Source organism: Gavialis gangeticus, unplaced genomic scaffold (assembly GCF_001723915.1).
Source record: "Gavialis gangeticus isolate Ggan-Ray unplaced genomic scaffold, GavGan_comp1, whole genome shotgun sequence".
In the NCBI taxonomy this organism is placed as follows: domain Eukaryota; kingdom Metazoa; phylum Chordata; order Crocodylia; family Gavialidae; genus Gavialis; species Gavialis gangeticus.
This window is the reverse complement of record NW_017729034.1, coordinates 19,063,130-19,076,494: the sequence shown is the minus strand read 5'-3', so window position 1 is coordinate 19,076,494 and position 13,365 is coordinate 19,063,130. Positions and strand designations below refer to the sequence as shown.

Sequence of the window (13,365 nt, the reverse complement as noted above, 5' to 3'; positions counted from 1 at the left end):
GTCTCCCTGTGACCAAGATAGGGTCCTCTGATGCACGAGGATCATTTCAGCCCTACATCCTGCATCAGTATGAGTGGAATTATACTCTGTCTATGTTAACTGTTCAAGGGTGAAGACCACTGTATTCAGCCATTCACTGTGTGCAGACAGACTTCTAATCATTCAGCCAGCAGAATGCAGAAAATTCCTGAATGTATTGCCAGCAGTAATCAGAAAACATTACTCAGCTTATTACTGTACGGAAGACAGAAAAAAGCACTGCCCCTGATCAGGGAACTTACAAGCTAAGCTATTGGTCTAGGTTCTAATATAGCCCCTAGTCCATGGTTATCCGAGCTGTTTGAGGACAAATCCTGCAATTTTGATTCATAAACAGTCTTTAATCATTCAAGCATTCCTAATGACTTTAATGGAATAATGACTTTGGTGGGACCAGAGACACAAAACTCAATAAGTAAATGTCCTATCTCCTTCCCTTCCCTCATAAACTTTCTCTGAGTTCATTCCTCACCTGGGGTTAAATTTAGAAACGCATCAATGTAATAATTAGCAACCACATAACAGTCTTCATGAACAGTCTTCAAGATGGTATATTCTGCAAAAAGGTTGAGTCTGTCTCTTCTCCAGTTTTGGAGATCAGTCATCAGCTAGACCAGGAGGTTTCTCTAGATAGCCTACAATGCTGTATTTGTCAAGAGGCAGTGGAAGGGAACAAGGGTTCCCTACAAATAGCCTACAGCAGCATAAGATCAAGCATACTGAAGTTAAATATGTGATATATTGCTTACCTGTCCTATATCTATGGCTGGGTTCAGGCTGGTGCCAACATCCATAACTATGTCGGTGCGAAGGTTCTAAGTATCAGAGGAAGTCAGGAACAAAGAAGAGCAAAGAATATTTAAAATTGATCACTGTGACCTTGCACTATGAGAGTCAACGTATCCAATGCCAAATGCATTTTGGCCAATGTTCCTGTTTACACACACATACTTGTACGGTATATAAGGACTTCACGCTAGAACTCATTAATTAAAAGGTGATCATCGTTTTAAAAATTAATAATGAGTCTTAACTTTAATTCATCCCTGAGGTAACAGAGATGAAGCCAATTACATTTCCTTGGAGATCTGTTTGACAAATTATGCATTAATTCTTGTCTCCTAGTAATCATTGCTTTGTCTCAAACACAATAAAGGGTAGGTTCAAACAAGCTGCCATTTTTTCCCGCTGAAAACTCTCACAGCCCTATTTTGAATGATTAACCTGATTCTCTGATCTCTTACTGCTGCTTTATGCTGGCGCCTTTAATTTTACAATCTCAGATGGCTTTGCAAGCATTAATTGTGCATCTCAGTTTTTCTGTGAAGTAGAAAATTTTCACTTTACTATGCTTTACAGATGGTTCCATTAAGAAACAGAAAGTAAGAAATTAGCTCAAGGTCACAGAGCAAGTCAAAGGCACAGCTGGAAATGGATGGACACCCAGGACTTGCTCCAACCTTTAGACATAATCCCTTAACCTAACTGTAAAGGGTTTTTTTAACCATCTATCCCACTCACCTTGTGGTCACCTGTCAGGCAATCTATCTCAACCTCAGAGCAAGCAACACCATATGTGAAGTAGCAGAAAGGCTTCCCTTCATTTTTATCAAAGTCATATCCAAGGTCAGGCATTCTTAATAAAAGAAAAGAAGACATTTCTAGTTCCATGAGCAGTCAAAATGAATAAGTTTTGACTGAAGCACACTGAATTTCATATAAATTGATTTTCTTACACTTCACTCATTTTTCTGGGTGTGGGCTAGAAGCACAAAGGAAAATAAGGAAATAAAATCAAGACTAGCTTGCATTTCATGAACTTAAAAGGTCTCTCATGAAAGATCATTATCAATTAATCTGATGCCCCAGGACCTCCACATTTATATTGTCCTTAACCATCTTTATCCCAAGACTACAATATCAAATACTTTATTTTAGAAACAAACTTGTGTGTCCTGGAACTGTTTAAATTTGGGGAAGAAATGAAATTGGTCCAAATAATAAAACTGAGATTTCAGCAATTCATTTTTTTAAAAGTAATTCCCAGCAAACCCTTTGTTATACAGCCTTGACTGTTTATATTCTTTATTAATACTGACATTTTATTAAACACTGAGAGACCTACTTAAGTAGAAGACTAACACATTTCACAGACACAGCAGAAATTAGCTCACACCATACATTTCAGAGCATTTATTCTCAGTATTGTGTTTAATGTTTTGTGACATATTCTGTGCCCCTTAGTGATGACACAGCCTTGCTTGCCTCTAAGAGCTAAGCTGATTGATGGGACAAAAGTGCCATTTTACAGCTACACAAGAAACAATAAGAACAAGAAAGTTTTTTAAATGTGGGATTGAAATTGAAAACAAAAGGATCTGCTGGTGCACTGGAGGGCAGGATGTGACTTCAATTGACTGCTGAAAGCAATCATTAGCTTTCTGAAAGCAATAATTATCATGTTTGGGGCTTCTATAAGGGTCAAATATCGGCCCCTTTTCTAGCAGGCATGCAATGCTCAATGGGCCACAAAATAAGCACGAAGGCAGGGGCCTGGGAGCCGCAGCAAGTGGTACAAACTGAGGGAACAGACTGTGATCTCATATACACCTCGTTAATTTTAAATTAATTCAACAGAAGGCAGGTGTTAGATGAACTCCTGAGCTGAACAGCTGAAAGTGAGATCTGAATCTGACGCCATCTGTGGATCACAGCTGTGCTCCACCAGGGATCCGTCCTCTCTAGCCATGAAGGCATTTGGAGATAGAGGTTTGACTGCTACAAACATCCTTCAGTTTGATTCTCATACAGGTGATGCATGCAACTGCTAAGAAAACTAGAGTGGCCCTAGCCTGGTCTAGGTGGCAGTATGTGTTCCTCCCAATAACTCTTGTGGAATATGCTTGCATTTAAGTCACATTACTAAGTAAGAATATTACTGCATTTCCCCAGCTTTAATACTCACTTATAAAACCCTGTGGCTGACAGGCTCACACAGTTGACATAGGCTGCTTGAATCTGACAAAGTAAACAGATATTTAAAGTTACTGTTATCCATCCAATTTTTGTGTCATAACTTTCTCAGAATGTGTTCCAAGAATGCAACTTTCAGTAATGGGTGACCGCTGCAATGCCAGTGCAGTTATGATAAAGGTGTAAACCTTTGACTACTGCCTGAGGTATCACCGTTAGGCCCTATCAATTCACCCACATGCAGAGGGACTAGCACAAGACCTTTGCCTCACTTGCATTGGCTATCTGCTTAGAGAAGGGGATACACATTTCAACTCAAAGTGAAAACTTACTTCCACTGAAGTCACAGCAATAGTCCCATGACCAGGATTTCCCCTGTGTGGCTTTCAACCCCATCCTCCTTTTCTCTCCATCCTCCCAACATACTCTTTCAATTTCTTAATTCCTTCACCTACTTTCAAAATCTACCCCATGACTGAAGGATAAAATATTTCCCCAAGATCCTGAAAATTAAACTTTTGATTCTCAAAGCTGGCTGGGAGTCTCTAACATGCAGGTATTTCAACTGAGACGGTCCTTGACAATACAGTACAAGGTGTAGCCAAACTGTAAAAGTCAGGTTAAGGGAGATATTGGGCGCATCTACATGTGGTGATTTAAGGTGCATTAGCCATTTTTAAGGTGCATTAAGGGCATGGTCTACACGTGTGTGCACTTAATGTGCCTTAAAAATGGCGATTTTAGGCTAATCATGCCTAAATTTAATACCTGCATTAAGCAAGTATCAAATTTATGTGTGATTAGTTAAGATGCCTTAATGCATGTGTAGACACCGTAAGATTTCATAGACTTTCATAGACATTTGGGCTGGAAGGGACCCCGGAGGATCATTGAGTCCAGCCCCCTGCCCCAGGGGCAGGAAGTCAGCAGGGATCATAGGATCCCAGCAAGATAAGCACCCAAATGTGTCTTGAAGGCATTCAAAGTGGGTGCTTGAACCACCTCTGGTGGCAGTCTGTTCCAAACCTGGGGGGCTTGGACAGTAAAGAAGTTCTTCCTTATGTCCAGCCTGAATCGGTCACAGTGGACTTTGTGACCGTTCGATCCTATCATCCCTTGGGGCGCTCTGGTGAACAGACGTTCCCCCAGATCCTGGTGAACACCCCAATAAACTTACAGGTGGCCACCTGATCACCCCTGAGCCTGCACTTTTCCAGGCTGAAGACTCCCATGGCTCTCAGCCTCTCATCATAAGGTCTGTTTTCCTGACCTCTGATCATGTGCATGGCTCTCCTCTGCACTTTCTCAAGCTTCTTCATATCTCTTTTGAATTGTGGAGCCCAAAACTGGACGCCTTAACACTGTGACTGAGCAGGCTGGAGGCAAGCCTGTGGGACTGCATGCTGCCGCCAAGATGTGGCTGGTGCTGTTCTGCAAGGCACAGATGCTGGACCTGGAGCAGTGTTTCCAGCAGCAGCGGTCCCTGTCGGTGTGTGATAAGTCAGTGGAGGGGGCAGGAGGTGGGAGGACTCCTGTCAAAGTACAGGGGACAGCCTCCCCCCGCCCTGCCCATGACTCCCTGCAGGGGAAGGGGGCAGCACAGCACAGCCTTTGCAAGCAGCTTCCCTGTGCCTCTCCCTCAGGGTAGTTTTGGTAGCTGGGCAATGCAGCCCTGCAGGGGTAGGATGCCTCGCTGGCCACCCAGGATTCAGGCACCCTAGAAGTCTGCTCTGGGACTCCCACCCAGGACATCAGGCAGGCTGGGACTGCATCTGCCCCCAGTGCCCACCACAGCTTTCCCTGCTCCACCCATCTCCGTCCCAGGCAAGTGCCTGACCTCGATGCCAGACACTGTGGGTGGGAGAGTCAGCATCAGCTTCTGGGGGCTCTGAATGGCTCAGCCCAGGCAGGCTGGGCGCAATACAGGTGGGGGCTCAGCTGTGGATCAGGTGGACCAAGGACAGAGCTGAGCCCCTGTCCCGCATTGCACCCAGCCTGCCTGGGCTGAGCTGCACAGAGCCCGCAGGAGTTGTCAATGCCTCTCCCACCCACAGTGTCTGGCATCGAGGCCAGGCACTTGCCTGGGACAGAGGTGGGTAGAGCAGGGAAAACTGTGGTGGGCACTGGGGGCAGATGTAGTCCCAGCCCGCCTGATGTCCTGGGTGGGAGCCCCAGCACAGACTTCTAGGGTGCCTGAATCCTGGGTAGCCAGTGAGGCATCCCGCCCCTGCAGGGCTGCATTGCCCAGTCAGCAAACCTGCCATGAGGCAGAGTCACAGGAGCCCCAGTGCAGGCTTCAAAGGGCACCTGAATCCCAGGCAGGCAGCGAACCATCCCCTCCTATAGGGCTGCATTGCCTGGCATAGGGGAGCTCCTAGCAAAGGCCCTGCCTTCGCTGCACTGCTGCCTTCCCCTGCAGGGAGTCACAGGGGAGCCTGCCCCTTGTGCTTTGACAGGAGCCCTCACACCTCCTGCCCCCTCTGCCGACTTAGTCCCAAGTCGGTCATCACACCAACAGGGACTGCTGCTGCCAGAACTGCCGCGCCAGCTCCAGCATCTGTGCTGCCACCCCTTCTTCTTGGTGGTACCTGGCAGCAGTGTGGGGCTCTGTGGGCTCAGCTTTGGCCTCTCTCGTTCAACACTGGGGAAGCAGGAACACAGGGAGTGGGTTAGATCTGAGGCCGGGGCCAGGACTAAGCCGATCGCATCCAGTGGGGACTGGAGGCTCCCATCCCCTCAGCTGGCGCTGGACTGCACTGCCCGGTGACACTACCGTGGGCTTCTGGGGGCTGCCTAGGGTGCTGACCAAGGCAGACTGCCCAGCAAGCTGCATTAAGGCTCCTTAAGGCGTCCACATATAGACGCATGCCTAAATTGCCTTAATGCACCTTAGGTTAAGGTGCATTAAGTTTAGGTGCATAAAGATTTACATGGACACAGGCCCATTGTCTTCATTGAGACATGTTGAATGGTGTCTTGAAAGTTCTTAACAGAATAGTCATCTTTCTCACAAAACCACTAAACAGAGGTGTCACTCCGAGCAGGTTTGCAGTCTGATGCATTGGAACTATTTGAGATTCTTAATTTAACTTCACTGGGGATTGAACTGCATTTGTGACAAAATCTGCATTAGCTGCTTCCAGCACACTGGGAAATTGTCATGTCAAAACCACTGCAAGAACCTAGTTATGATCCCTTGGAGATTTAGATCTCTCATATGTATCTACTTCCAGGACCAAATTTCTGCTGCATTTCCTATCCTAGAACTTTCTGGAGCATTTCCTTAAAAAGTTGAAGAAGGGACTGCAGATTTGTCTATAGGCTTGATTTGCCAATAAAAGGATTCTCTATATAACCCACCTGTAACAAGTGTAAACAACTTACCCAGTCTTCCCAGGATCCTTTAGGGTTAGACTGTTTGAATGGCTCCAGCCTTTTTAAAATAGTCTGGCATGCATTCTTAAAAAAATATATATATATTATTTTTAGAGCAGCCATTTGAAAAGTCGATATGTAACACAAGGTTCAGTATCATCATGCAATAACCCTCTGCCTCGATCAATATTTCCCTTAGGACACTGATACATCAATAAAGGAACAAGGTTCAGTAACTGGGAGACTGATTATAAAGAACAGGGCTGACCAAAACACAATTATTCTAAAGCTGACTGTGTTAATAACACAGTGGACCCCCATTACAAAGATAGCACTGGAAAGCCATCAACTCAAAGACATTAATGATCATATCATTGCTCTATAAGAATGTCAGGTATACTTCTTGCTGTCTGTTTAGATGGAAATTCCATCTACATGCAAGTAACATTAAACAGTGTAGCATGCCTTCATTTTAATGCCACAGTCATTACCAGGAAATTTGTCATTTATATGGCTCTCTTGCTTTCTTCAGTTTACTAATTTCAGACTATAAATGTGGTGGTTAATAACAGACTGAACATGAGAATCTCATAGAAGTCTGAAATAAACAATCATTTGTTACCAGCTATATGCCAGTAACTGTGGCAGTCACAAATAATTAGGAGTATTTTATGTCTCTTTTTCAAGGACATTAGGCATTCTGTGTCTTTCTAAAGCAACATAGACATGACACACTTATCTACTCTGGAGCCCTAGGCTATTATATAGAGGCATGAGTTACTTAGTTTCCATACATAGACAGCCATCCCGTTAATGTCAGAGCTGACAGAAGCAGCTGTTGGAGACGTATTTGGGACTGTATTAGTGCTCGTCTCACTGATGTAAATTTTCGATGTGGGAATTCCCAGAGTTTTGCTGGCAACCTGCAGAGTAACAAAAATATGACTGTTTAATACACATATTTGAGAGTCAAGGACATTCTCTAGCTAGAGTATCTATGTTGCTGACCCTAAGTATGTAACCCTCCCTCTTCTCAAACCCAAACATCAGTTGGTGATTTGTTGGTTGTGTTGCTGCAAGTTGCACCTAGATTTTGCGAGGTCAAACTCAAAAACCTGTGTGTGCATACAAGCTTGCAAGCATATGTATGTGCATGTATGTGTGTGCTGTCCATGTACTTGCAACCCTTTCATTCTGCAGGTAACACTTATTTATTTGGATTATTATACTCCAAGCCATAGAGTTAACAATTACAGACATAAGGGATTCAGTTCATCTCCCTGCCAATTCAAGACTGTTGTCTATAGTAGAGTTTTGTCCCATCTATCTGCAAATTTCCCAAATCAGAGCTGTCCAACTTCGAAGCCCTTGGGGGCCACATCAGCAGGGGGCCACACACCTAGGAGGCTGCACCAGGTGCTCCATGCAGAAGCTGCCCCCCACCCACCCTTGTACCGCATGACCCCCACCACTGTGTCACATAGTGCATAATCCCAAATAAATCCAGAGTAATTCCTTCCACCTCTGTGGAGTTACTCTATACCCACACTGCCATGAAAACAGCATCCATCTTTCCTGACACTTACCAGAGAAGCCAAATGCAAAAGTGAGAAGAAGATTAGTATAAAAATAGCATGGAAATTGCAGTTTAATGGGACCAGAGAGAAATGATCGCAACCAGGCAATAACTAGTACAGCCTTGTTTGTTCTGCCTGGTCTAGAGTAAAGTGGAAATAATAATTTAAACTAGAGAAAGGATAAAGTGTTCTGTCAACATCGAGGTGTTCATATAAAGCAGATTACAAGTCTTGCATTCACTTTGGAAATCTAGCACTATTACAGATATAGTCAGGGTGATTATTAGGATTTGGTACCCTTTGCCATTTCAGCAGCACTTCTACCACCAGCTGGAGAGAACACTGCAAGAGTGAAAGTGCAATGCGATATAAATGATGTCTCCTAATTACCTGGATCATCTTGGTGTGAAGTCCTTGACCCATCTCAGTTCCACCATGCGTAAGCAGCACTGAACCATCTGTATATACATGCAGCAGAGCCCCAGCCTGCAATAGAGATTATTTAAAAGATAAAGAGTCACCACAATTAAGCTTGTATATAGCTCGACAAATTTTATTTCCAGAGTACACAAATAAAAACTTTGGGACTTGGCTACAGAGGGGTTAGAAGCTAATTGGAGACAAATACCAAGGAACCAGGATCCTCTTTAATATTGGTCTCTTACACTCAAGCACAGTTTGGTCACCTTCTTTAACTGAGGTTCAAATTACAGTTTTCACATCAGCTGACACTTTCAGTAAAATGAACTAAAGTGAGCCAAGCTGGGTCTGTCATTAGTAGGTCATAAACAGATAAGGAACCTCTCCCCCAGATTTTACAGGATGACAAAAACCCCAGCTCACCCAAAGGAATGATCCAGTGTATGTGGATAACAGTGATTTTTGAATGACATCAGATCCATTCTATTTCGCATGGCTGATATCTTTGAGAGACTAAGGGGAGACAATGGAGCCAAGCAGAATGAACGTAGGTGCATTGTGGTGACTTATGAATATATGTAAACTGGGAGCTGTGGTATATACTGTCTGTGTTGAACAAGAAAGATTCATATCATTTCTCCCATAGAGATCTTCATAAGCATTAAGCAATCTTGATGCATAGGGAGAGCCTGGATTGGTGAACATAAAATCCAGTAAATCTCCAGCAAAGATGCGTGACACTTACAGACCTGGTTCAAAAAGGGAACAGTGAAGCTGATTCCAAACTTTGTAGGAATAATGGCCATCCCCCTCTTCTTCCAGCGATTCTGTCTGTGAGACCAAACACAGTTACTTATTCTCCACTCTTCCTTCATGTGTTCATACTACATGATAACTATTAAGAACATATCTTGTTTTTGGATCCCAGTAAGAGGAGGTCCAAACTGAGTTTATTTCCTCCTCCCCTCCCTCCCTCCAAAAAGATTCAAGAAATGATTGTCCCCATTTATTTAGTAATTGTGAATACAAGTCAAATGAAGAAGATGAAATGGCAGTATAAAACCCGTCTAGAAGTGTCCTCGTGGCCCTCTGAAACACAAGATCTAGTTTGCATCAGTCCTTCCCTATATCTCACTTCACCTACAGAAAAGTAAACCTTTAGAGGCTAAATTTATTCATGGTGTTAAATCAGTGGGATGAATTTGGTCCATTATTGTACAGAGCATCCTTCCCACACTAGGGCCAAAGAGACTTCAAGAAGTAAAAAAAAAAAAATCAGTATCTTTATCATATGATTTTGACTCTAAGTTACTCAAGTTATATGGATAGAACTGGAAAAGACAATGGAAAATAGGTAACAGCTAATACTGCTGCATAGTAGAAAATTCCTACCTGTTGAATTCATCTATGAGTTTCCTTCTGGCATGATAGTTTGAGCTCTCCAGACACTCTTCCCAACATCTCTGCACAGTAAATCCCTCAAGCTTTTGATTAAAGTGGGTCAGGTCTCCTTCATTGTACAAATTCAGTTTTCTCACCTTCCCAAAGAAAGATACATCCAGGACTGATTAAACACAACACATCTGGTGCTTCAATCTGAGTCATTCAATTGAACAGCACTGGGTGCATCTACACATTCATTAATGAGTTTTTCCTATTAAGCATTAAATTTAGTACCTCTGATGTGAGGTACTAAATAAATGCACATTAAGCTGCCCAACTGCACAGTAGTGAAAGTGCATGCTTTTTTAATGACATGTAATGTGCAGTATCCTATCTTTACTGCACATTAGCATATTAGCAGTTTCTGATGTGACATTTTAACGGGCAGTAAAACAGGCTATTGCAGATTAAAGAGTGCAAGTAGACGTGCTCACCGAGAGCAAATTTACCTTTAATTCTCACACTGTGTTCATAAAAAAAAACACGGTGACATGATCATGGGCTGGGTTTTTTCAAGAAAGAGGTTGTGGGATTTAGACACATAATCCCATGGAATTTGGGCCTCTAGCTCCTTATGCTTCATTGAAAACATTGTCATTAAAGCTAATACTAGACAATGAGACAAAATTGAAACTAGAAGATGAATTAAGTGAAGCAGATTATAATTCAAGGCTTCCCTGAGTGATTTAGCACTGACAAACAGAAAGGAGAATTCCTGTGCTTACCACCTACTTACTGTAGTATGTCAAATTCCTGAGGCTTTGCTAGTATGCTGCACTGCACTGAAATATAATTCAAATGATTTGTACCTGCTCTGCTGGCAGGCCACACTTCATAGCAATGTCATGCATCCAGCACTCAGCAATCATCATTCCCTGTGGACCACCAAAGCCACGGAACGCTGTGTTGGAGGAGAGGTTAGTTTTACAGACGATGCCCAGGCTGCTGACATTAGGGATGTTGTAAGTATTATCCAAATGAAACAAAGCCCTTTCCATAACCTGGTGAAAGGCAGATACAAAAAAGGAGAGGGGAAATAATTTTTTTAACATATTTCCCATGCCACGTTTTGCCTTCCTTACTGGAGCAGGACTGAGATGCAGCAAAGGCTTGTGTACAAAATGGGCTGCTTTACTTTATTGCCAAGGGCATACAATTACCCCACCAGGGGAGTGAAGAGGCAGGGGCATGGCTACACTCTTCTTCTTTATCGGCAGACAGGGTTGGCTGATATCAGACAAAGGCACTTGCTGCATCTTTCCAAAGGCTGTTGCAACATGCATACTCCCTCTGTGAACCCTGAGGCTCCAGGAAGGACTGTGACTTCTGAAGCACAGTCTTCTTAAAGTTCCTCCTGGCCTGGTTCTGTCCCACGCCATTCCCTACTTCAGGCTGTGGCTACAGGCCACAATCCAATGGGTGGTGTTCAGCTGTTTTCTAAAGTCAATGTTCTTGAAATCACCTGCTTGGTCTAGATTATGACAGTTTTATGGAAGATTGTATATCAGATTGGAAGACAATGCTGTGGCAGAGTCCATGCTGGAGATAGCTCAGAAAGCAATCATTGGTAATACACAATGAGCCAAATTCTGATGCCAGTTACGATAAAGAACATAATGCATGAGTGGCATTGGAGGCAGCTGAAAGACAAGCTCAGTTTTCTGACTAGGAATAACGGTCACACACTGGCAGAGGGTAGATTGAGGCTAGATATCAGGAGGCGCTACTTCACGGTCAGGGCGGCTAGGATCTGGAACCAACTTCCAAGAGAAGTGGTGCTGGCTCCTACCCTGGGGGTCTTTAGGAGGAGGCTGGACAAACACCTTGCTGGGGTCATTTGAGCCCAGTACTCTTTTCTGCCATGGTAGGGGGTCGGACTCGATGACCTGCTCAGGTCCCGTCAGACCCTACTAACTATGAAATGCAACAAGCTTTACATGCTAGCTTACAGAAATGCTGAGTCAGTGTTTCTTCAACACTATTTCTTTTGTTATCAAACAGGAGGTTTCTCTTACTTACGCCATAAGATAGGTCTACAGAGTTGCCACCATTGGAATAATAGGACACCTCCAGACTATTGACTTTCCCGTTGTTCATAAAGCCAACCTGCCAAAAGACAAACCTCTTCAGCTTATACTTACCAGCTGCATAAAAACATGCAGACCTTAAGAACTTGACAAGATTTCAGGGATGTAGGTTGTAGCCGTGTTGGTCTAAGGACACAGGCAGACAAGGTTCTTTGGGTGAATCTGATATTTTTATTAAACCAACTTAAATAGTTGAAAAAAAAATTGTTTTTCCAAGATTTCAAATTTCAGTATTCAGCTGCAAAAGACAAAGTGCCATAAGACAACTTTGTTCCTTCCCTCAGAAAAAAATTAATGTTTTTTATGATGATGAATGGTGCCATCTTAGCAGCGTTCCACTTACGCAGCAGAACAACTATCGTACAAGCAAAACTTTTGGAAGCTTCCCCACCACTGGCCTCACCACTGTGGGTCACACCCTCACCCCACAAGGCACTTCTCTAACATGTAGTTCATCCATGGTGATCAAACCCTCTTTATTTCAAAGAGCAGCCAAATGAAAATTTAAGAGAAAAGTTAAAGGAACACAGAATAGTGTTCCTATTAACTATTCCATGAATTGGCTGGAACAGTGCACAATTCTAGCCAATTCATGGACATCTAAGACCACCACCACAACAGTCACCATGCCACTTATTATGGCAGGGACAGGCAATTATTTCAGCTGGAGGGCCACTTAACGAGTTTTGGTGAGCTGTCAAGGGCCACTAGGGTAGCCCCACCCCTTGAAAGGTGCCCTGCCCCTGGTCACCATCTTGGAACCAGAAGTCTTGGGACCCCTGACTTTGCCACCAGAAGTCCCTCCCCTTGCCCCCAGAAGTACTATTTTTAGGAAGGGGGTTTGCCATCTTGGAACCAGAAAAAAACAAATTATATACTAAAAATCAAGCATTGACAAAAACATATTTTAATTTTACTTTTTAAAAAAATGTCCTGTTTTATGTTTGTTTGTGAGGTGTATATAGAGGTGACTGCATAATAGATCAAAATGAATTCTCACTCTTGTATATTGTTGGGGGGGGAATAGGTAGTGGGTATGGGGTTTGTGGGGAGCTCTGGGTGCATATATGTGGGATGTGGGGGAGCATGTGGGGGTATGTGTGGCTGTGGGTGGCTGGGTATGGGGAGTGTCTGTAGGGATGTGTGGATGGGTGTGTGGGTGGGTATGGGGTTTGTGGGGGGGCTGTGGGGTGTGTGGAAGGGGAGGTTGGCTGGGGAGTGTGTGTGGGGTGTGCCTGGCAGGGTGGGTGTGTGTGTGTGGTGGGGTGTGTGCATGTAGCAGTCAGCGGAGCTCCCCCCCAGAAGCACACGGGTGTGTGTGTGTGAGAAGGGGTGTGGGGGAGGGTTTGTGGATATGGTGGGTTGTGCATGGAAGCCCCCTGCGCACTCCCCTGAAGCAGTCAGCATCTGCCCCAGCCCCAGAACAGCCAGGAGCCCATGCATCATGTGGC

The 13,365-nt window shown here is 44.0% G+C and overlaps 1 protein-coding gene across 1 annotated transcript in view; it reads right to left on the bottom strand.

The window, feature by feature from the left end:
• XDH (xanthine dehydrogenase) overlaps positions 1 to 13,365 on the bottom strand; it is an 88,561-nt gene that overhangs the window by 9,696 nt on the left and 65,500 nt on the right. The window contains exons 25-34 of the mRNA XM_019527373.1: positions 11,847 to 11,933; positions 10,637 to 10,828; positions 9,777 to 9,922; positions 9,134 to 9,215; positions 8,355 to 8,450; positions 7,182 to 7,310; positions 6,397 to 6,471; positions 3,005 to 3,057; positions 1,561 to 1,675; positions 789 to 854 (exon numbers count right to left, since the gene is read on the bottom strand). Of these exons, the coding sequence (XP_019382918.1) occupies positions 789 to 854; positions 1,561 to 1,675; positions 3,005 to 3,057; positions 6,397 to 6,471; positions 7,182 to 7,310; positions 8,355 to 8,450; positions 9,134 to 9,215; positions 9,777 to 9,922; positions 10,637 to 10,828; positions 11,847 to 11,933 (1,041 nt within the window). The remainder of the gene's footprint in view (positions 1 to 788; positions 855 to 1,560; positions 1,676 to 3,004; positions 3,058 to 6,396; positions 6,472 to 7,181; positions 7,311 to 8,354; positions 8,451 to 9,133; positions 9,216 to 9,776; positions 9,923 to 10,636; positions 10,829 to 11,846; positions 11,934 to 13,365) is intronic.